The 24,896-nt window shown below is 43.1% G+C and overlaps 1 protein-coding gene across 1 annotated transcript in view; it reads left to right on the top strand.

The window, feature by feature from the left end:
• Positions 1 to 23,494, top strand: part of SEC13 (SEC13 homolog, nuclear pore and COPII component) — a 38,984-nt gene extending 15,490 nt beyond the window's left edge. Inside the window, exons 2-9 of the mRNA XM_078661684.1 lie at positions 2,756 to 2,800; positions 4,519 to 4,634; positions 5,685 to 5,836; positions 6,743 to 6,876; positions 8,287 to 8,420; positions 10,339 to 10,459; positions 11,108 to 11,254; positions 22,993 to 23,494. Of these exons, the coding sequence (XP_078517810.1) occupies positions 2,756 to 2,800; positions 4,519 to 4,634; positions 5,685 to 5,836; positions 6,743 to 6,876; positions 8,287 to 8,420; positions 10,339 to 10,459; positions 11,108 to 11,254; positions 22,993 to 23,103 (960 nt within the window). The 3' untranslated portion in view covers positions 23,104 to 23,494. The remainder of the gene's footprint in view (positions 1 to 2,755; positions 2,801 to 4,518; positions 4,635 to 5,684; positions 5,837 to 6,742; positions 6,877 to 8,286; positions 8,421 to 10,338; positions 10,460 to 11,107; positions 11,255 to 22,992) is intronic.
• The last annotated feature ends 1,402 nt before the right edge of the window (positions 23,495 to 24,896 follow it).

The raw sequence follows: 24,896 nt of genomic DNA, 5'->3' as shown, positions 1-24,896 counted from the left end.
ATGCTTCGCATTGCTTGCACGTCTAGGCTCGACCTAACAAAGAATGCATGATTTGGTAGTTATGATATTCAGTCAACATCATAAGTGTCTATAAACTCAGTAAATAAATCAGAGATAAATGCAGGGACTGTGATAATTCTACTTGTAAACATGAGTGTTGTTCATTCTCTACTTTAGACGTCTCCTACTGTGTCAATGTTGCTGTCAGATGGCTAGGTCACAAACATGCACGGCAGGGAAATTTAAGCGGTTTTTACTCTACTGACAGAAGATATCAACTTCAACAGTGAAGCGGCAATTTATACGCAGGCATAGTTCTCGTGTTATAATGCGTGTTACCCAAGAAATTACATGACTGATTTTAGGCTTTAAATACGAGTTAGTGTGCTCCGTATAAATACGAAAACGCTTTAACTTGGCTGAGAGGTTAGCGCTCGTCTTCAGGGTGCGTGGGTGTTTTCTCAACCCGAGCTAAGGTAGGAGAACAAGGGGACCACGGTTAACGGGTCAGTGCATCTTACCAGTTCGTCTCCGAGTTTGTTTAGTATATCGCCGCCATCCTCACCCGCGTGTTGTAACGGTCTCCACGTCCTGTGCTGGCTCTGCCCCTGGACGAAAGGAGGCCGTTCCTACTTCCTATTTAAACAAACATCGCCATAGAAATAGGACTGCGGTTAAATTCAACCATTATAAACTCCGTTAACTTTATGTGGTTGGGGTGAGTTGCACTATGTAATTAATGCTTTTGAAAAACATGGGTATTTAAAAACGATGGGCCAATTACTCACTAGAAACCATAATCATGATGAGGAGCAACAAATACGATGTTCCTCTGTACCGCTGCACGATATAAATGTCTACGGACTAATTGTATACATACAAACACTTGGACACATAAATTAGGTTGTCACTGTCACAGCGTTAATGGTTCACAATGGACTGGTATAGTACCCGTAATTTAAAAAATGCCCCAAGTTTAAGCGACCGCTGTAGGCGGTAGTGATAAATAATGATAGAGGGCTGTATGTCGGGTCAAATAAACACTCAGTCTGCGTGTCTTATTAAGTGTACCTTCGTTTTTGAGTGGATATAGAGACAGAGGAGAGGATGTTTCTATGAAAGTTCTTACCCTCCATTTGTTCTGAATGGTGAGTAGAAGTTCTTAAAAAGCAAACATACAGTAGGTTATAAAAGATTATGTAGAATGTAAACAACTGATTTCTTGTGACATTGAATGGTTATTCTTTAAGTAGTCGCACATGGGATATTTAAGCATTGATATCTTATAGTGTGCTATTATAGTTTCATGGTTATCGCAGGGTCCTAATATGTTTTGTTTGTGTCGAAGGTGCCCTGCATGTACACATCACCGTTTAGTTTTAAGACACCAGGTCCCTAACAACCAGCAATCTTAATTCTTCGCCTATACACTGGTCTAAAAAATAAAATGCATGCACTAGAATGATCGTGGTAAACACCAAAAGCTGAATGAATAATGTGTTTAAATTCCCTTCTCATTACTGGTGAGTTTCGTGTACCTCCACTGACCCTACTTTTCATTAGCAGCGATAATATCGTTTTATATTCAAGATAGAAGTCTTGCTACCAGTATGTTTCCAGCCCCCCTTTTCCTGCTTGCTCAAATTGTTTGCATTTGTGCTAAATTGAGCCAGAATGGTATCCTAATGCAATCGCATGATATGAGTGTGGTAAAATGCCATCACTAGCCTGTTTGTTTCGCTGATGTGTACCTTTTTAAACCACCTCATAAATAACTACACAATGGATGTATAAATTATTTGAGGTAACAAAATATTTAGGAATGAGAGGTATAAGTCATTGAACTGTATGTTGTTCACAAATACGTATTGCATATTACCTGAATTCCAGTTAGGTATGGGCGATCAAAAAAAGGAATCCGGTGCTGAACAAGTAATAACACACAGTATTTGTCACAGCATTAGTACGAGTGCGGTGCTCATAAGGGAGGGAGAATCGCCCCACTCCTCAATGTGTGATCAAAGGATCACTTGTAAAACCAATTCTTAACCTCAAGGACACGCTTGTATATACTATGGCTAGTCCTTTTAGATGTATTCAAAATTTCACACTCCGTGTTTCACAGTTGTATTTTTAATCGTTCAGTCTGTTGTCCAATTCTTAGTTTCTAGCCACAAAGCCAGCACGTGTTTCGTCGCCCATGAAGATTAACCAGCGACTTCCTCAGGGCCGTCTGTTTCTAAAGAATTCTCGTATCTTATCGCTGGCTATATTTCCGTCCTGGTCAAGTCAGTGTTTTGCACCCTTCAATAATATTCCCTTTAATTAAGTGTCCTGTGTAGTATGCTTTGGCAGTGCTCCTTATAATTATCCTTGGACGGTCTCAAATTATTTCCAGAGAACCTAATCCGGAGATGTGGTGATATGATTTTGAGTACGCTCAAAAGTGTGAAATTTTGAATACATCTAAATAGACTACACACATTATATACAAGCGTATGCTTGAGGCTAAGAGTTTAATTCCAGTTAACTTTACTGACCTTAATATATGAAAATTCTAAAAGTGGTCCTTCCCTCGCTATTCAATAACATTTTCCTCAAAACAATTTGTTCTGTTCTGTCCCTCATATTGATAGTACACGCATATTAATTCCACATTACATTTATTAAATGGTTACAAGAATTACACGTGACAGTTTATGTCCACCTCTACAGTTGAGGCCTATTATAAACACTGTTTTTCTTGTGCTTACAGGTGTCTGTAATTAACACAGTGGATACGTCCCACGAGGATATGATTGTAAGTATTTTTCTCAACCATTACACACGTACAATTTATATACATGTGCATGTTTGTATGGACATTTTATGTCTGGCATTGTATGTTTCTGTTGAACTTATGAACATATGCACAACGCAGGTATACTGTGGCACCTGTGTTTCACACTAAAAGGGACGGTGAGTTTGTCAAAACATTTTATTTAAAACATAAATTGCTTTCTGAAGTTGCCAGCTGGTCAATCTCTAGCACACAAACTCTACCTAATCAAGCCAATGCCAATTGTGACTCTATAATCATCCCAGAATGGAAACATGTAGTACGTGTTATTATTAAAGTCCTCTTATTATTCTACTAATATTGTGACCATGAAATGCTTCACATAAATGCCAAAGAACACTATTTAAGTCTGTATATACTTAATATTTCTTAACATATGTGAATGGAAAATGTAATGTCTGGGCTTATTTGAGGCCCCTGTTTCAAACTAAAACGGTGACTCCAGGTATTCCACCACTGGCAATTAGCCATGTAAAGAAGATTCCTTTAAAAATAATGAGTGCTCTGCGCTAAGTGTTGTGTTCATTAAGGCAGAACACTATTATGAGAAATTGGGTTACTGGTTGTGGGGGTGAAACTATTCGAGCAGCAACCACAATCCTTGTTAGGGTACGGCACAAGCAAACTCCAAATTAACCCATGCTCAACCCTCAGGTAGCTTGGCACAGAGCAGTCAGGCTTAACTTAGAGGCAATGTGTAAAGTATTCATGCAGCACTTCAAACTGTAATAAAGCGATAACGAAACTCAAGAAAAAGACCGCAATAATTTAGAAAAATAGAGCAACAGTTAATAAATAAAGCAAGACAAAAACAAAAAAAATCCAACCAGAAGAAACGGAGATATGCAATAAAAACAATTTAAGTAAACATAACGCCAAAAAGCCCAAAGCACCACTCGCGGCTATCTGGTCATGCGAGACTGGGCAAAGTCACAAGTTCAGGCCAACACTGATCGAGTCGGCTACAAGGACCAGGATAGTCCACTTAAAAGTTACCTTCTCTGTCCAGTTCGCGGTGTAGGGTGCCGAGATGAGCAGAGAATTGCCGCTGATGGTGGTCGATGTATGCGAAGAGCAAGCCTGGCATCACGTATAGTTGTAGCACTAAGATCCTGTTGTCGTTAGCGGGCTGGCCGGAGCATTGCTGTGCCATGCTTCAGGAGTGGTTGATGCTGTGGTTCAAAGAGTCCGGTCGGTGGGCTGTGCGTGTGACAAGGTTTTTGGCCTAGTCGTGAAGAGCCGAAAAACTTCAGTTCAGCCTTTCTGTGACCACACCAAAGGTCCAGGACCTGACGGCCATCACTCGGGGGCTTGCTCCTGCTGGATCTAGGTGCTGGTTCAGATGGTTTTGAGCCTGCTATGTCCCTGTGACTCTGAACAGGAGGCCAGCAGACTATCCCTTGGAGTCACTGTGGGAGTCCTGGGCCAAGTGCAGGTGCAAATCCCTCTGACTCATAAAGCAGGGTAGCAACCCAGCAGGCAGCAGTCCTTCAGAGTTGCAGTCTAACCTAACAGTGTCTTCACAGGTCCAGAAGTGTATTGAAGAGTGGGTGTCTGATTGTTACCGCATAGCAAAACATGCTTCGAGTTACATGATAGTGACCTCAAATTTTAGAAGATGATGTCCTACTTATGCCCTGGCAAATTGAGTGTTGTTTGACTGAGTTCTGTCTTCACAGCATGATGCCCAGATGGATTATTATGGCACGCGGCTGGCCACATGCTCCTCTGACCGCTCTGTGAAGATCTTTGATGTTAAAAATGGAGGACAGATCCTCATAGCTGATCTCCGTGGGTGAGTAGATGCTTTGCCAAATACATAACTGCACTTGTGTTCCTCCTCCTTCCCAAAACCGAACAGCAAAAAATGAGCAGTTACTATATTTCTAGAGACCCTCATTTAACCGCATGCGTGCGGTCGATATTCTGCTCCTGCGCTGGGCTTTACAAAAACCCATTATTCATGACGAGCTGGGCTCGTCATGAGCGTGCGAGGAGGCTACCTCATGACGAGCCCAGCTCGTCATGAGCGTCGAAGGGGTTAAGAAGGTAACTTTTTGTATCCAACTAAGACAGCGGGTGGGATCTAGTTGAAGTTTTCTGTGAAATTGAAGTCACTTACACTTCAAATCTTCATCATCCTGCTCACATACACTACTCCCACCTACTTGTTTTCAATTCCCCTGTTTATTAATTTGTTGAGTTTTCGCATCTAATGCTACTTCGGCGGCCTTCATCAATGTCAGAACCCTCATTTATTCATCATGTTTCATGTAAATGTTTTGTCTTTCGGACCTCCGCTCCTCAGATGTCTGGCTCTGGTATTGAGCGACCGATTTCCCACTTCTGTTGTTGGTCCCATGCATGCTCCTCCTGCCTGGACAAACACCCTATTTTTGACTGTCAGCAGTTATTTATTTTCCATATCTAGCTGGGACTGCTCATTACTTTGCTTGGAATAAAGATGTTTTTTCTGTAGCAGATTCTTTTTCCCTTTACATTTCCATGTCCCTGTAAAAAGATACCCCTGTATGAGATTTGAAAATCCGCCTACAAGTTGACATTCTGTAACTGGATTCAGAAAGCCCATCACTTACCAGCCAAATACAGGAAACTTATAAAACCATCCATGATAGTTTGTGATTTGTGTAGTGCTGCAGCTGCTTTGACAGTCTGGCGTACTCTGGACTGTACTGTTAGTCACATCTAAAAGTAGATGTCATTCAATTTATTTATGCTGAATGGAGGAATAATTCTATTGATCATTTAGTGTTTATTAGTGTTAGATTTGCTTGTGTAACATATACGAAGGTGTGGAGTAAACATTTATTTGTGCCTTCTTCAGTCACGAGGGGCCAGTATGGCAGGTCGCCTGGGCTCACCCCATGTACGGAAACATGCTGGCCTCCTGCTCCTACGACCGGAAGGTGATAGTGTGGAAAGAAGAGAATGGTACCTGGGAAAAGAGCTACGAGTACACTGGGCACGACTCTTCAGGTATGACATTACTAATGGTTAGGACCCCGTAACCAACCGGGTAAAAAATCTTGGAATAATCTGTTCTACAGCATGCAACATCTGTCCGAGACTATAAATAGCTCCTTCCTGCCTTGTACTCTGGAGGTCCTTGCCATTACTGCTCAATTATCAGGGTAGAATTCTCCAAGAGAAATAACTATTATGCGTTTTTGTCATTAAGCATTACAAGCACATGCACGTCTCCTAATATGTATTAATATTTATTTCTGCAATTGTTTTCGCTTTGATCTAGAGCTTTAAATGGGCTGAAGTCTGCCACAGACATATTTTATTTTGCCACAGTTCACAAGAGAGCTATTGGATGACCAGGCCCATTCCAATAATATATAGTCTTCTGCAAATGTCCGATGTGGCACACATCAACTTAATCAGGAGACAAAACGTTTGGCAATGGAGGAAAGGCACATGTGACGATATCTGGTCATGTGTTTGGCTTTTGATGCATTTGTGAACTGGAACATGCCCAAAAGCTACTTGAGGCTAATGGTTGTTTTGAATGACTTGCTAAAGACTATTTCTTACTCTGGTACAACTTTATTTGTTTATTTGCGGTTTACACAAGTGTACTTTTTGCTGGTTATTCTTGTAAGGGAGACCGTTTCATGCTTTACTGGATAAATATGCAATACATCCGAATTGTATTTTGACTTTGGAGATCTCGAGTGTCGTCTGAAGTGTGCTGTATATTTGGCTTTTCCTATATTCAGGATTTCAATGTTGAAGTAAAGTTACACACTGCATGCTTTGGGCGACCCATGAGTCTGCAGAAGAACACTGTTTGTATGAGTTGGTATTAGCATAAATTGTGGACAAGTGTTGTTCATGGGACTATGAAGCTTACTTAACCCATTCTTCTTTCAACAGTAAACTCTGTGTGCTGGGCCCCGCATGACTATGGACTGATGCTGGCATGCGGCAGCTCAGACGGAGCAATCTCCATGCTCACCTATACAGGCGATGGCCCATGGGAAGTGAAAAAGATAAGCAATGCACATACGGTAAGATTTATATTCCCTGCCTTTTATCTATGACTACCATACATTGTTTTGTTCCGATCTACAGTGAAGAGCTGGATAGACTCAACTGGACATTGAGCTTGGTGGCCACGGTGTGTGCACCTGCGCAGAAATAGCCGATTACTCCATTGCTCAAGGAGAGATGGATGCTATGGAAGAATGTGGATGGAGCGACTTTGCCACAAAAGAGCTGGGCCTCCCCATCCTATTTCCTGCCATTACAGGTCCAGCACTGGCCAACATATCCTCGATCGAACTGGGAATAGGAAACTGATATGTTGGCCAGTGCTAGAGCGAAAAAAAAGCCATTATTTGCCACCATGTCCTCCTGACGCTTTACAAAAGCTTAGGAAAAATAGTAATGTTGTTTGAAGAACTTTGTCACAAAACATAAACATTGTGGGGTTCAATCTCCAAATGATCCTTACTTGCATGCATTGGTGGTTCTCACAACAGTGTGCATAATGGCTCAAAACTGGAAGGATATTAGTTCTAATAGTGAGGATTCATTGGCCAGTCCTCTTGTGGGACTGTACCAAGGGTTAGAAGACTTCAGTTATTTGTGAAAGCTGTACTGAGTAGAAAGCGTGCTGCATTTGGCTTCTTAAAGCTCCAAGAAGTACAGCTTAAATGCAAGAGAAGGGGGCGGGTTGCGTATCCACCTTTCACATATTCCTAATAAAAAATAAAAAAAAAAACCTTCCTCTCATTGAAAACCCCATTGCTTTCTCACATTTGGTCTCTAATGCAGCAGTTGATAAAATGCATGCTGCAAACTGTACAAACTTGCTGACTCTCACAATGACGATTATAGGGAGGTGAGTGTTTATGTAAGAGTAGGAAGTATTGTGAGCAGCATTTCTGCCTCATTTCGTACCCTAAATGAAGATGAAATTAATATGAACTTTCTGCAATAAGAAATTTGTTTGCATTGGAATGTCATTTTTAGTAAAATTACATATATAATAAACTTATAATAAGGACTTTTAGCCAGCCCTATTCATTCATTTGTCAGTTATTCTGTTGTTTAGGTTTTTATGTCACCCTCCACAGTATACAGCAATGGGTCAACCCACTTCTGCTGTTGGCTAACTTCACTATGAGTGACGGCATTCTGCTGGTTCACAAAGAGCACACTAAGTAGTTCCGGGACTACTATGGCAATGTGTGCTTTTTTTAAACCTAAAAATTGTTCAATTTCCATTTCTGTATTTTTCTCTATTGTTTTTTAACAATCTTGGCGTGGGCCTAGCAGCTCCCCCAAGAGTGTTTTATAAAAATCCTGACCATTGAAAATCCAAAAGGACTGGCATCAATACGTGTTTCCTATGTAGACTAGTGTTCAAGTGCATAGTAAGACATATTTTTAGTTTGCTTTCTCCTCCCACGCAGATCGGATGCAATGCTGTCAGCTGGGCACCTGCAGTTGTCCCCGGTAGCCTCGTAGATCAGCCGTCTGGCCAGAAACCAAATTACATCAAGAGATTTGCATCTGGCGGTTGTGATAACCTAGTTAAAATCTGGAAGTAAGTCTTATCGCTATATCATTCTCAGTAGTAAGGGTTTGTTACAGGTTTGTACAGGGTAGTAGAAAATATAAAGCATCTTCAATCCATCAACTTTATTTGTAGAATATTTCCTTTGCTTCTAAAGGGGCAATCAATGAGCTTTACAAACTCAGCTAAAGTTGGATTAATCTCCCTTAATATCAGTTCACATGTTTGTCCATGTCCAAATCATATGTAAATGTGCAGTCCTTAGACTGTTAGTGCCACCAATTTCAGCCTTGACATAAATAATCTGCAAATTGTACCATCAGGGGTATGCCATGGTGGGTTTAATTTATTCTACTCTCCAAATAAGTGAAAGGTGGCCTATGTTGGTTAAATTAAACATGTATTTGTTAGTCAGATATTAAAAACAAATACACGGGAAGCTGACTACTGTTTCACTTCGCAGTCTTCTGAGGGTGTCATGGTCACATTCCTGGTCACTAAGTTCTCTTTTCCAAATACCCAGAATTCAGGTTGCTATTGTTTCTGTCCTTTTGCCACGCCCATTGTTTTTTTAAAACATTTTTTTATCTCACTGTCTTAATACCTAAATGTTAAAGGCTTCTGTGATCTGCATTCCTGATGCTTCAAAATCAAATATGCAAATATGTTTTATCAGGTGAACTGCCTTCCAAGCAGTATATCTTAGTGTTCTAATTTTACAAATTAATAACATACAAGTTCTTCTCTGTAGTTAATCAAACTCTATGGTGCTGACTGAAGAGAATGCTAGTTTACCCCTCATTTTCACTGGCCAAAGTAATGGTTAGCTATAAACAAATTCCTCAAAATGCTGTGGTGACTTTGGTCTTCCATGGACGTATACCTGTACCCACATTTAGAGTATTGTTTGGCTGTTGGTTTGAGCCCTGGTCCTGTGCAAGCCTCTTACCCTACTTCAAACATAATTTCAAGAGGATATTACTACTATCTCAAGGCTTTTTGAATAAATATCTGTTTCCCTTAGATCTTCCACAGGTAACAATCTTCTTGAAGTGAACTTCTCATATCTGGTCTTGTTTGTCAACATGGTTGTGCCCTTTATAGTTTATGGCAACATTGGGGACAGAGTAACACCAATACATTACAAACAAATTATTTTTTATTGTGGAATGTTTTCTTTGTAGGGAGAGCGCAAAGTCATTAGGTTATGTATGGTTACAGAAACAGCACTTAGAAGTATTTGCATTTGTGAAGGTTTGAAAATGTACATATAAATATAATACACAATGTTGAATGTTTTTATGCATGAAATTCTACATTTGCAAACATTGGATAACATAAAACCTGTTTTGTTTTACTGATTATCTCTCGGAGATCATCATCTATGTCCACGTTTCAGCCATCTCTATGGTTTATTTCCCTACCACATCTACGTGTTATACTGTGAACTGCATCTACAAATAGATACACTCTTGTCAAATAAAATAACTGTCAGACTATTGCTCTGACTGGTACTTGCATCGGAAAATTACATTTATATCTATACAGCCTCAGTTTAAAGATAGTCTGCTCTGATTCATTGCAAATGGAGTGGAGGGTAGTAAAACAGTTTGAGGCAGGATAATAAGCGCATGTGTGTGGTACCTTTCTGTCCCTGGTAAGCCCCTTTTAAAAGTGTTAGTGCAGGTGATGTTTACAGCTTCCCCTACTCCCAAGTGGATGGTGCAGAACTTGTTGATCCTCATATAAGCAGCGTGATAAATAAAGGTTTTAAGAGCTGCTGAAGTTTTTGCAGTGGATTCTTTCTAGAATCTTCTTCTGTTTTGAGTACAATATCATTCTATGTCGAAGAATCTTAAAGTGCCATTGATTTTTCTTAATCTTTAACTTCTTGTTGGATGCCTCTCCTCTTCATGATGGATTTGATCACCCTTTTATTTTATTTCAGAGAGGAAGATGGGCAGTGGAAAGAAGATCAGAAGCTAGAGGCGCATAGTGACTGGGTTCGGGATGTGGCCTGGGCACCTTCGATTGGCCTGCCCACAAGTGCTATTGCCAGCTGCTCACAGGTGAGGCATACATAAGGCTTAAGTATGCCCAGAGAGTTGTCTTTTATGTATGCTTGTGAATATTTACCATCACAATTCAACCATCTTTATATTGTTCTCAGTGCCACATTGTTGTCTTACTAGCCTCCCTACTTTTCAGTCTTAGGAGGGAGGCAGTGAGCAATTTCATTCCTTGTTTGATCATCTGAGGAAGAATTAAGCTAATCGTAAGGAAGCATTGGTTGTGAGTCTCAGTAACTCCCGTAAAGATGCGGAGTGATTGGTATCCCTAAGTAATCTTAGCTGCTTCAGTAGCTTTGTGCTGCTAGAGAGACAACATGAGTTTGTCTCAAAGATGTGGTGCCTACAAAAGATGTCCACTCCATCATTTGTCCCTGCTAAAAGTTTGAGTCTGCTTAGTGGATATCTCACAGACCATTCCACTCCATCACTGGAAGCGATACAAGGTGATAACTTACTGGTATAAGTAATGTAGTTAACTAGTATTACAGAACACTGTTGGAAATCCACGATGAAATGCTGCTACATTTGGTTTACATTGGACAGCTCAGTTAAAGCAACACTAATAACTGCTGAGGCACAGCCCCCTGCATTTGCTACCTTTCCAAGTGGGCCTCTTGTGATACCGTGTGTTCCTTTCTTCTCCAGGATGGCAGAGTGTTCATCTGGACGTGTGACGATGCAGCTGGCAACTCCTGGACTCCTCGGTTGCTACACAAGTTCAATGATGTGGTGTGGCATGTGAGCTGGTCCATTACAGCCAACATCCTGGCTGTGTCTGGCGGAGATAATAAGGTGGGTGCAACTGTCTGCCCGAAGAAGGTTAGAGCTGGCTGAAGTATGATGTGATCGAGCTGCTGTGCCAGCAGGCTTGTTTATCACTTAGATTTAGAAAGTTCTTGGAATCAACATTATCACTGTCAGCCAACCATTTTAGCATATTGAGAGCTCTTTTATAGAAGTGGAGTAGCACTGGGCAATGCTTGCTGTTGTCAGCACTGCAATGCAGCAAGCCACATCCACTGTTATTTCATCTCTTTTGCTTCTCCTGGTGCTATATGGAGTTTTCCAGGAGAGTGATGTGGCCAGACACCGGTGTCAAGAATAAAAAGAGCGGGTTTTCCCTATTCCCTTGGGTATCGCTGTCCTTCATATTCAGTGACCCAAAGGAGGGGACAGCTGCCATTGCCCCTACCGTTCCAAACAAGAGGGCAAGAGTGGTGTGGCAAAGTAGATGGAGAGACCAGGTCCAAGGAGGCTTTATCCCTTTACCAGCCACTATCCATGAATTGGTTTTGCAAGTCCTGTGCTCGCAGACCCGCTGAAGGTTTAATTAATGGAAAGCCAAGTCTGTGGGACCAGTGCAAGAGCTTCTGGGCTGTTTATAACTTCTGTATCGTCTAGAAGGCGTTTTCTCCATTAGGACGTCCCGCCTTTTGGCCCGCCATAGAAGCCTGTATCAGTCAATGAAGTTGTGCTCCCTTTATATTGGCGTGGGTGTGGTCAGTGTTGCTCGCTGTGATGGACTTTAATAAACTGTAGGAGGCTGGCTTAGTATATGGTGCTCACTTATTTAATTGAAGCACCTTGCACTAGTCCAGACAACCCTTATGGTGATTTTAGTGGTCATAGACAACCTCAGAAAGCTCTCTTAAGTGGTAGCTGGGGAGAGCAGCCTTCAGCTTATCTTGAAGGAGTGATAAGCAGCTTGTTTTACCAGATCTAATCATGTAGTGTAGGTTAAATGAAAAAGAACCGCACAAGTGTATATATCAAAATAGTTCTGTTTATTACACTCACAAACGCATTATTATATCTCCTACCCGGAGATGTAAACACAAATACACAAGAATACTTCAACTGTAACAGGAAAGTAAGCACAAAATACAGTGGTGTCCAGGGTAGACCACACCCTATATTAGGAAAGTGGAAGGCGAACTGCGACTAAAGTTGGGACTTGGACGAGGAGACTCGGAGGAAGTACCCAAGGTGAGAACCCAGGAACCCCACGGAGGCTGGGTGCAGAGTGGAAACATAGCTGAATGTCCAATAGAAGCCAATGGGGAAGTCACAGTTGCTGTTTTAAAGAAGAATGACTCTTCCCAGTGGACCCTCAAGTAACCCTGTGGAAGACAAAAGGTTGGAGAGTCACCCCACCCGGATACCCCAGGAACCAGGATACCTATTCTAGGGAAGCCGGGTGCATAGGTGCAAAGTGATGTCTGAAACCGCTGTAGACCACAATTAGAGAAGTTCAGGAAAGATGCTACTATAGAAGAGTCCGTTGGAATCAAAGGGTGTATTCTTGAAGAGGAGAACCTGTTAGCAGAAGGGACAGTGTCTATGCCACTCAGGTGACCATAAGGCAGGGAAGAGCAATGCTCATGATGACAGACCGTTCAAAGGAGTTGACGGTGACCATGTCGCTGCAGCTGTGTGGACCAGGCAATTCTGAGGAAGACCGGAAGCTGTGCACAAGCTGTCTCACATCGGAATTCAAGAATCAAGGGGTCTGTCTGGCGGGAGCACCAACAAGCCTTGGTAGCTGCAACAGGTGCGGAAAGCAAAGAAGGGGCAGCATATGGACCAGCAAGGTCCAAGGGACTTGCCACAAGCATAGGAGTTGGAGTAGGCCCCAAGCAATCCGGGGAGCCCTCTGAAGCGGGAAAAGATCCTCACGAGGACCCACAGGCCGAAAGCACAGAAGTCACAGGTGTACCTCGAGCAGCTCACCAAGAAGGAAGGCCCATGGTGCAGAGGATGCAGTGAAGAAGCTGTACTTGGCAGGATGGGATGCTGGAGCTTCTTGTAGCCCGAAGATCTCTGGAGTGCAGAGCCAACAAGCCTTGGCAACGGCAAGTCGATGCAGTGTACAGGCGTTTGGTCCAAGCAGTTCAGACTAGAGATACTGGCCTCAAAATTGCAGAGAGAACAGCTCAGGCCTCGAGGGAGTTGCAGAACCACCACTTGCATTGCTGAGCCTTTCGAAGCACGTGGGGCGTCAGGAGCAGTAGACCGATTAGCTTCTTTGCGTACCTACAGATGCATGGCAGTGACTCCTTCCCTCCAAGGGCGATTATTTCGGGTGTCCTTGATGCTCACAGGTCTGTTGAAGATCCTGGAAGCACAGACCCAGACGACATGCAGAACAGCGAGACCAGGAGCAGCAGTAGTCTTCCTTTGTGCAGTCTCGGTTCTAGGCGAAGTCTAAGTATCCAGGCGGTCTAAGAGTGATGTAGTTTAAGGCTCGAGTCTTGTCTCACGATGAATCTGAGCACCCACCCACAGGTAAGCCTTTTATACCCTAAAAAAGGTGTTAGGACGGCTCAGGGGTCACTCTCAGAGGAGGGGCTGGATAGAGGGGAGGATAGTCTCTTGTTCTTTGTCCAGTTTCGCACCAGAGCGAGAGCCAAGGGATCCCAGAACTGGTTCCAACTGGAGTATGCAAGGAGGGCACCAAATGTGCCCTTCAAAGCAGTCTGGTGGTGCTGGCAAGCACCCCCACTCCAGCCCAATACACCAAGTCATGTGTAGGAGGTGGTCACACCCTCCTGTGACAGGAAACCTATTGTTCTGCCTTCCCCTGCTCAAGCTCTGCAGCAGGAGGGCAGAATCGTGTCTGGGGATTGGCACCAGCACTAGCTTGCAGGCAGACTCTGGAAGGCTGTTACCGGGAGTACTAGGGGCTTCCCGGAGAAGCCCCCCCAGTGCATGGAATCATACCTCCAACACCTGTAACGTGTTGGTGTATAATTCTAACATGTTTGATTCCAAACATGCCCAGGTTCGGCACAGCCACTATATAGTTAGCTGTCGCGTAATGACGGATAGCTACTATATGTATTAAAATGGCTGAGCGCACTTACAAAGCCTGGAGAATCTACTTCAGGGTTTGTAGGGGTGTCTGCTAATGCAGGGGCACCCTCACACTTATAACCCAGCACCCTGCCTCCAGGATTGAAATGCCTGCCTTAGGGGTGACTTATAGCTTGTAAGTGTAGTGACACAAATATAAGGAAATCTATATTGTAAGTGGTGTAGCACCAGCTTACAAAGGCTGCAATAGCAGGCCTGTAGTCACAGTTTGAGTGGTCTCTTATGAATTACATAATGCATGCTGCAGCCCCTGGGAGATCCCTGGTGTACCTATGCCCTGGGTACCTCAGTACAATATACTATGACTTATAGAGGTACACCACTAACCAATTGTAGAGGTACAGAAGTTCTTACCATGTCAAATTTAGGGAGGAAGCACAGTGACTGGGGTCATAATTAGCAGTATCCCAGTCAGACTAGTCAAAAAACATACGGACACCAGCAAAAAGTGGGGGTAACCATGAAAGCAAATCCGACTTTACTACCTAAATTGAAAAGAGAATTATACTAGTGATTGACACAATGACAAAGCCTTTGTTACATTATTCTGTAGAAAAACAAGTATAGTTTCATAGATTAACAGGTCTTTTTTTTTTTTTTAGTGTGACATCTACCGGCTCGTGTCGCTTAGCCCCCTATAGGTGGGATTCAATCATCATAACAAAACACCAGCCTACCAAGAGTGGGCTGACTGAATTCCATTTTGGGGCAATGTCAGATTGAGGAAATTTCTTTACCATATAATCCAAAGGTGTTTTGAAAAAGTATACCTGACACGGCTGTGAATCTCCGATCCTTTATAATCAAACTTAAAACTCCTTACAATTTGCAAAGTATTAGGAAGAATAACAATAAATGATGCTGCGTCTGGTGGCTTAGTAGACTGATGCATCCACTGTAAGGGGCCTGTGTTTGACCTCATGTCACAAGTTCAAATCCCGGCTGGCCTTTTATCCTTCTGTGGTCGATAAAATGAGTACCATTGAGTTGGGTAGCAATAAACATCTGTTACTCATCGCCAAAACTTGCGCTTTACAAATACAAAAGTTATGTTTAATTTTGTGGTGGTCTATTTTTTATGTCTACCATGACATGGAAAAGAAATGCAAGAACAAAAATGGAAGGGCATCTAAAAAGAAAACCACTTCAGAAGGCCATGGGTAAAACTAAAATAAGTACTCAAAAGAAGGAGGGGAAAATGTTTGTAAGGGGTTGACAGGCACATTAAGAAAAAATGGGTGGAGGGGCAAGAACGTAACCGGCAACATCAGGTAATATAAAAGCAAAGAAAGTAGTACGGTGGGATTGGGTGGGATAGAATGATAACCCTCTCAATGAAAAATCTTAGGAGGTGGATGCGGGTAGGGGCTGGAAAACGGGTCGGTAAGGGCTGTGTGGTTGAGTGAGTTGGCATGCAAAGATCAAAACATACCTGTCTTTAACATTCAAACTGCAGTCTGCCTATAAATTGAGCGCAATACCCGGCAGTTTCACACACTTTACATCAATGCCTGTTTTTTTACATATTGCTACTCTACCACAACCCTGTGGGGCACGAATGACAAAATCTATGTTCTATACATCCTACACGCAAAGATGTTTTTTTAGGTCTCGTGACCTTAAATGCGCGCAAGCGCATTGAGGAACGAGAATTCAAGTGCTCAAAATGCTCATGAAACCACCAGCTTTTTGCTGGCGTTTTCATGCAGTTCATGTGAACCACGTGTTCAAACATGAACGCATATCAGCCTCCCTCCATTTGCCGCACAGCACATCAAAGGGCTTCGCCCAGCGTGCGCTCTGCGGCTTCTCGGCTTCTCCTCCCCTAACTTCCTTGCATTTCTCCTCCCCTCCCCAGCCAGCTTCCCCCAGGCCGTGTTCCCTCATCCCTCACACCCCCTCCTCCTTCAGCTTATCACATTCTTCAAACTAAAAATGCGTCCCCGCTTGTAGCATGCAACGGCCTAAAGTGATTGCATTAACCAAACTAGTTTTCCTACCCAATTTTTTTTCCCGACAGATAAAGGTAAGTTGCATTTATATTTTCCATTTAAGGTATGTGCGTTGTATTGTGTATGTCTGTACGTAAACATCTACCAAAATCCCCCAGGATCAGAGTTCACTTACTTTTATTTATGCACTTTGACTGCTGCCCAGATCAGTGATGAGTGCTTGGCAAAGAATAAATAGTAATAATAAAATACATTTTTTTTTTTTTTTTTTTTTAAAAGACCTTTATTGCACACTCAAATCAAGACACAGTTGAATGCCTACAACCTCTGGGGCCGGCCTCAAACATTTCAGCGACAATGATGAAAAGTGGAAATTTACACAGCCGTTTAGCCGGCATCCCTGAGGCCCGGCGGCAACCATTTCATGTGTGCATCTTTACGTTGGCAATAAAATACATTTTCATGCAGATTTTAATAATGCTAATCAGTAAGTGGCCACATCAAAGGCTCTGTGCCACTTTCACCCACACAGCAACATTTACAGACACGCAACGCCACTCACACCCACGCAAGCCCGCTATCATCCACGCAACACCACACTCACCCACGCAACGCCACTCACCCAAACAACACCACTCACACACGCAACGCAACTCATCCACGCAACCCCACTCATCCACGCAACCCCACTCATCCACGCAACCCCACTCATCGACGCAACCCCACTCATCGACGCAACGCCACTTACACACGCAACGCCACTTACACACGCAACGCCACTTACACACGCAACGCCACTTACACACGCAACGCCACTCACACACGCAACGCCACTCACACACGCAACGCCACTCACACACGCAACGCCACTCACACACGCAACGCCACTCACACACGCAACGCCACTCACACACGCAACGCCACTCACACACGCAACGCCACTCACACACGCAACGCCACTCACACACGCAACGCCACTCACACACGCAACGCCACTCACACACGCAACGCCACACACGCAGTGCCACTTTCACCCACACTGTGCAGTGCACAATAGGTCTCGCAGTAGGAAAGTTGGAGCTATTGGTTTTGTAAATGACAAAGCCCTTTATGTTTTTAAAATGAAAACAAAAATAAAGGCATTGTTATTTGCAATTGTAATAGCTCCAACTTTCCTACTGCGAGACCTATTGGCAACGCCAGTGCTTGATAGATGAGCGTCAGCTTTTTTCTTAGTCTTCAATAAATTCGAAATAAATCAACGTGTGAAATACACTCAGGTTATTTACACTTTGTGTGCGAGCTAGTCATACGCACCAGCTTTAGCTTTACAATAAATTCAGTGTCCATATAAAAGCCAAGAGGAACAAGCATTGGCATGGCCAATAGGTCTCGCATTTCGGACCTTATAAGTATTTAGTTATGCAGCACAACTGTTGCGTTGCTAAACACTTATAAGGTCCCAGACACGAGACCTATTGGCTATGCTAATGCTTGTTATTTTTTTTACAAGTATCAAGACACTTTTGCAGTGCCCAAAACGTGGTTTTACAGTTACATAAAGATTTACTCCCATCTTTTTCATGCAAGTAAATCTCGGTCTTCTAGGTTGCAAATTCCCTAAAAGTTTGGGAACACTTGCAAATATATGTGCTTGTGGTATTCACAAAGTGTCTCTCACGATTTTGAAGGGGTAACTGTCGGAATACAGTACGACCATCATTCGCTGAGAGACTGAAGACACAAGATCTTGCGTGTCACTGTACCTTGTTTTGGGAATTCTCTCACATTTGAGGTTTCCTTCTACACTGCTTAGATTTTTTTAGGCACAACAATTACAGTGGTGACAAATGCAGGCAAGAAGTGTGTTGCCATGTACACGCGACGTTCTGTGGAAGAAGGCTCAGCTTCCTGGTGTTGGTGCACTTTCAATATGAGTTTGATTAGGGACTTGTGCGTGCTCAGACGTGAAATCAGTGTCCTCCAATTCCAAAGTCCACACTGCACTGCTGGCTGCAAAGCTCAAAGGTGGATCATCAAAGTGGCTTTGTGCTACAAGGTGTGGCATGGGCACTTTTCCCGCAATTTACCTTTCACCCGTTTCCCTTGTAGTCTGTGACGTTTTCTGATTTCTGTTCTCCATGAAGTGTCGTCTGATCTATGAGAAATACTTTATTTGTGGCCTATGTTAATACTGCACACGAATAAAGTAAAAGTAAAAAAAGTCTGCAAGGATGGGCACTTTTTCATTTCTACTGCAGACCCCTATTGGAAATCCGCCAAACCTGCATTGAGGGTGCTCCATTGGCTGCCTGTATCTGAGAGAATCACATGTAATGACTTATGCATCGCTCACAAGTCCTTTTTGGGTAAAGGACCAACAATTATTCAAAATATTGTTTCACCGTATTGCACTAACAGAAACCTCCGCTCGACCAACCTCCTTCTTGCATCAGTCCCAAAAATTAAAAAAGCAAGAATTGGTGGGCGTTCCTTCTCTTATGACGCCGCTAAGCTTTGGAACGTCCTCCCTTTCCATCTACGTCAGGAATCTAATCACCTGACCTTCCGAAAATTTCTTAAATCTTGCTGTTCCAAAAATCTGCATAAGCATCTGTGTCTACTCAGTCAGCTGATGTTGTGAGCGCTGCGATGCCTTAGGGTAGCTATGAGCTTTAGACATGTTTTTTTCATTCATTCGTTTCTCACTCTGGGCCTTTGCACCTTATATCAAGAGCTGGACCTGTACAGTAATTGTGTGAAACACAACGTACACGACCTGGAGCTGGGCGCTATGCATTGTGTCCCGTCAAATCAGGCCTTTCTGTTACACAGACAGAATTGAATGTTGAAGGACTTGCTGTACCTAAATTGAGTACACAGTTAGACAACACACCTACTCCATCATTCATCCACCAATTCCTCAAATTGTAGGTCCTGGGACTTTATTTTCAATGTGCAAACATATAAACAAATAGATACTGAGCTGTAAAATTGATTGAGCTCTATGCCAGAGTTTAGCCACTAGCACACAGTGATTGTAGGGAGATTTTTCTTAAAAGAGCCGATTGACTTCAATGCTTTGGTCAGGAAGGTCTCTGCTTTCACTATGATCTGCTCGAACGTACCTAGGATGGGCTGGTATTCTTGTTTTAGTGGTAAGGGGCGGTCCTAATTCCTACATGCCTCCTTGCTGTTGACTAGCATACCCTATTAGACTTGCCTCGCGTGATGTACTCCAGCGGATGTCTGGTAGATTAGCGATGACAAATATCGTGTGGACAGAATATTGTGTCAACTATATTGAGAATGTAAGAGCAATTAGGTATGTATAGATTTACTATTCTTAAGTCCACATCTACATACCTTTAGGGAGGGTGTGTGTGTGTGTGTGTGTGTATGTATGTATATATACATATATATATATATATATATATATATATATATATATATATATAATTTATAAAAAAATTCAAAAGCTCCTCTCTGAATTAAGGCGCAGCCCGCACTCGCGTTCAAAAGGAAAATCTTGTTTTAATAACATGCAGTACTTGTAAAGAAAACAGGTGTTAAAAAAATGCAGGAACGCGTTTCGGCTGTCAGCATTCTTTTTCGACATTAAAATACACCATATTAGTTCTGAATTTAAAGGCTTCCCACAGGTGATGCTAATAATATTAAAATTGAAGATTTACTGTCGTTTCTTCAAACTGGCAACATATAAAGGCACATGTCCGTCTGTTTGCATACACCAGCGGTAAAGCAAGAATTTATTTACTTATCCCAGCAGTTAAAATGAGACATGGCTGTCTTTTACTTTCCGTTTCAATCCTTGCCATGGTGCGCGCTGCCTTCTCTGCACCTTCAATGTTCATCAATAATATTATGCCATATCGCTGCTTTTACGAGTGCTGGCAGGCATTTTACTCGCATTTTTAATTCCACATTACCAGATAAGTTTACCTCAAAATGTCCAATGTCCATTATCGGCCCGCACTTCGCAGCATGATTTTCAGCAATGTTTGTTCAATCTTATGGCAGCTGCAGCGCTCCCCTCCTTTCTCGGAAATAGAACTGCTTGAATTTGAATTAAAAAACAAGTATTGTCGTTTTGCAGCCGTGATCCCTTTGAACGTGCTGTTTGTCGTGAACATACTACAGCGCCCGGCTCCGAGTTCTTGCTTTCCGCTGGTGTATGCAAGCAGACGGAAATGTGCCTTTAAATGTTGCCAGTTTGAAGAAACTGCAGTAACTTCCATTTTAATGTTATTAGCATCACCTGTGGGTAGCCTTTAAATTCTGAAGCAATATGGTGTATTTTAGGTCGAAAAAGGCTGGTCTGACAGGCGAAACACATTCCTGCATTTTTTTAACACCTGTTATCTTTACAAGTACCACATGTAATTATAAAAAGATTTTCTTTTTGAACTTGAGTGTGGGCTTCGCCTTAATTCAGAGAGGAGCTTTTGAATATTTTAAAGAGGCGTACGTGGTGTTCGCTTCTGACCCGCACCACCAGTGGTCAGGAAGCTGCCAGCAAAGCCACAACTAGGACACATATATGAATGTGTGTGTGTGTGTGCGTGTATTAATTAATACTAATATTATAAAGAGAGAGCCCAACCATTTGAGGCAGGTAATCTCAGTAACCACAGCACCAATCACAACACTCCATATAGCGTTGGAAAGGGCAGTTGCAGCAGAAGGACATAGGCTATGCAGACGGCCACCATATTTTTTTTATTTTTTTTTTTGCAGAGTTTTATATAGCGCGAACTTGACCCGAACTGAATCCGGTATCAGAGCACTTTACATAGCACCAGTTACGTTACATGAGGACACACATTCATTTTTGTTAGGCACGGGGAGATTAAGTGATTTGCCCAGAATCACAGGATGTTTGGCATCGTTACCAAGACTCGAACGCAGATTCCGAGGTCGAGCGCCTTCGCCGTTAGGCCAACTCCTCTATACATTTAAAAGGTAAAAGAACCGTGCCAGCAAAGTAGTCCCTTGTGGGCGTGTCTGTGTTGTGCTGTGGGCGGGGGCGTGACTAACGCTGGGGCGTGTGCTACGGCCATCACATCGTGGGCTGGGGGCGTGACAAACGCTGGGGGCGTGTTTCCGCCCTTCATGCCATGTGAGTCGTACATACAAGCACCAATTACGTTACTGCGCAGCATCAAGGGGCACGCTGGGGGTGTGTGCTACGTTCCGCCCTTCATGCCATGTGGGTCGTACATTAATCAGAAGATCGTCTGCTGTGGCCGTGTGCTGGGGGTGTGACAAACGCGTTCACCTGGAGGCCTGGTAAGTAACGTTACTGCAGCCTCTCCTGCGCGCTGTTACTGAACTCTCTCATTCAACGAAATTACACGTGCCTGCTACCATCAACCAGGGCTCTAGCCGGGCTCAGGCGGCGGATCAGTACACTAATTACACGCGCCTGATAACATCAACCAGGGCTTCAGCTGGGCCTCAAGCGGGAGAACACGCAAATGAAGTGTGTCTGCGGGGACAATTACTGCAGCCTCTCCTACTCGCTGTCACTCAACTCCCTCATTAAACGTATTTACCCGCGGCTGATAACTCTCATATTCAACGAAATTACACGCGCCTGCTAACATCAACCAGGGCTGTAGCCGGGCTCAGGCGGCGGATCACTACACCAATTACACGCGCCTGCTAACATCAACCAGGGCTGCAGCTGGGCCTTCTCCGTCCCTATTCTAATGAAACAAAAAATGTTGTCTACCGCGAGATTTTAAAATAAATTGCCCTTGCCAAATACACACATTGCACAGATTCTATTTCACACCCGGACAACGTCAGGACGGGCTGCTAGTGTGTATATATATATATATATATATATATATATATATATATCTCCAAACAATGATCACCTTCACCAAGTAATCCAAGGACACAGCGGGGTGCTTGTCAGGAAGCCTTTATTCACAGGAAACAGCTAGGCATTATGCATTTCGGCTTTACACCTTCCTCAGATGCCGCTGGTTGACCTGGGAAACACCTCCTCCCACCTTTTGAACTCATTGTGGCGCTCCCATTAGTGGGAGATCAGCTGACCCAACTGCCGAGGGAAACTACAGTCCATGTAAAAACTTCAGTTCCCAATGTGCATCTCAGTGGTAAGTACCGCAGCCGGATCACTATCCGTCCATGTGGACGCTGAAAATTGCCTCTCAAAGGTGGGGCCGTGTAGCAGCTGCTGTCCCCTTAATTGCAGTGTTAAGGTAAAACTGCCCTTTCCCACAGAAACTTACCTTCATGATATTTTTGTCCCCCGATAATCTTTGTCCACGCATTATATTTCCTCTATTTTGTCCAAATACAACTTCAGCTGTTTACTATTCTCATCTGTGCTTCTGTGGAGTTGTTGGCGATTGTAGTCCGGTTCCTGGGGTCTCTGATCCGCTATGCAGAAGCCACCATATAAAGGAGTCAATTTCACAGCATGTAGTACACAATATCCAATCAGAAGTGTTTGGCTGTTCTTTGGGGGCTGCAGGTAAAGAGTTGAATATTCCATGCATGGTGCCTACTGTTCCTGATCAGACTGGTCTGACACCCTCTCTTCGCACTGATGACATGTAGTTCTTTTGCTCTTGTTGTCTATATGTTCTGATACTTGGGGGCACTATTCGCCATTTTATGTATGCCTCATACTTCCGGTTTTTATTCCAGGTGACTCTGTGGAAGGAATCCGTGGATGGACAGTGGGTGTGCATCAGTGATGTTAACAAGGGCCAAGGAGCTGTGTCTACAGTTACAGAAGGACAGCAGAATGAGCAGTGACCAGTGGACTATCCGGCTGCTGCTGTTCAGGATGCAGCGTTGGATTCGCTCTCCCTACCTGAGAACTTGTGCCTGTTATGCTGCTGGTCCCTTTACTGCAGTACAGCAGCAGGACTGAGTAAACGGCAAAAAACATGCAAAGATGTTGAAACTACCAAGGCGGTTCGTTATACCCACCGGCGTTCTTGCGATCCTCTGCATATGTTGACGTCTGACCAATCTGGCTGGATTCAGAAACTGAAACCACAAAAGAACACTTACCCAAAAACCATTGCCAAGAGCTGTTGATTTTAATATCTACGTTATTTCCTGTGCCTCTAGCCCTTTTGTTTACAATCTACAAACAAAATGGAAAGAGCTTTCAAATTTAAATAAAAAGATTAATTATGCAGCATGGTTTTGAGCATTTGGAAAAAGGGCTGGATTGATGGGACCTTTTATGACTTCACAGGGTTTAAGATTGTATTTCCATAGATCAGGGCAGTCATAGCATATCATTCGGATTTGTTAAGTGATTGGAAACCTAAAATGATGTTTGGTCAAGAAGTGAGCCAGAGGCCCTATACTCTCCTATCTATTCAACCAACGTCTTCATACTTACTCCCAGCATTGATGTAAAACCATAGGTCAGCCATATGATATACAATCCAGAAAGCCCACAGCACACACAGGTCACACCTGCAGTTCTGAACAAATCTTTTTACTGGTCCAGCTAAGCTCCAGTTCCTTTTCCTTGACGCCACCATTTAGTTTTCAGTTTACTGAATAGGTCTGATCTCCCTCTTTGCGCCTCTATGTCCATTCGAAGCACACACATAATCCTTCTTTAACAAAGCTGAGGCAGACAATCTAGAAAAGTATTGCTAAGTGAAGACATCACAGAAACTGGTTTGAGTAGAACAGGTTACTCCATGCAGGGTGCCCTTTCTATATCCATATTATCTGACCAGATAGTTAGAAACTCATCATCTCCCCACTACAACAAGAATTTCATACTCTCACCCTCTTCCACAAAAACACATATTTAGTGGCGATTATAGTGCATAGTATGACATCCAAGCCAGCCTGCATTTTATTTTTCCACATTTCTCTGATCTTACCCCATACACACCTTGCCATACTTACATTCTGTGTATAGCCTCGTCCTGTTCCACTTATTCTTTCTCTCCCCTTCACACTGGGTTTGTCAGGCATCTCGATGGACTAGACACCATATTTTGCCATTCTTTGGGACCTGTTACTGATATGAGAAACACTACACAATTGCGCCCCCTGGTATATTGGGTCTTGGCCACCCACTGTTTTTTCTTTGTGCTTATTCGCACAATCCTTCCCCATGAGTGAATCATGAAATGAGTTCTGTTGCTTCCTAATATACCACCAAGGATCCACACCCAAATCTCAGTTGCCGTCTATCAAATCCTCTGCCACATTAAGGTAAATCAACAAATCTGGTGTGTGATCTACACTGCATCACAACCCACCACATTCAAGAGTTTTATTTCCAATTACTTAATATTTTAGTTTGACCCTACATCATGTATTAAATGTACAGAACCCCCTGTTGCTCTGGTATGACTTTAGGACATAACTAATGCCAACTGTTCGGTTAAGGACCGGTCTCATGTACCATATGATTTCATCCCTGAAGCGCTTGCGTATTCGCATGTAATACCCTCAATGTTCTTTGCACATTCATTGTTTAATACAAAGTCAGAAATACAGTTCGCATAATACTTTGCCATCCTCCAGAACAAATGTGGCTCTTTGTTGTCAGAACTGGAAGCCATGCT

The sequence above is a fragment of the Lissotriton helveticus genome, chromosome 9 (genome assembly GCF_964261635.1).
Source record: "Lissotriton helveticus chromosome 9, aLisHel1.1, whole genome shotgun sequence".
NCBI lineage: Eukaryota > Metazoa > Chordata > Amphibia > Caudata > Salamandridae > Lissotriton > Lissotriton helveticus.
The sequence above is the reverse complement of the archived record's forward strand: the minus strand, read 5'-3'. Positions and strand labels throughout refer to the sequence as shown.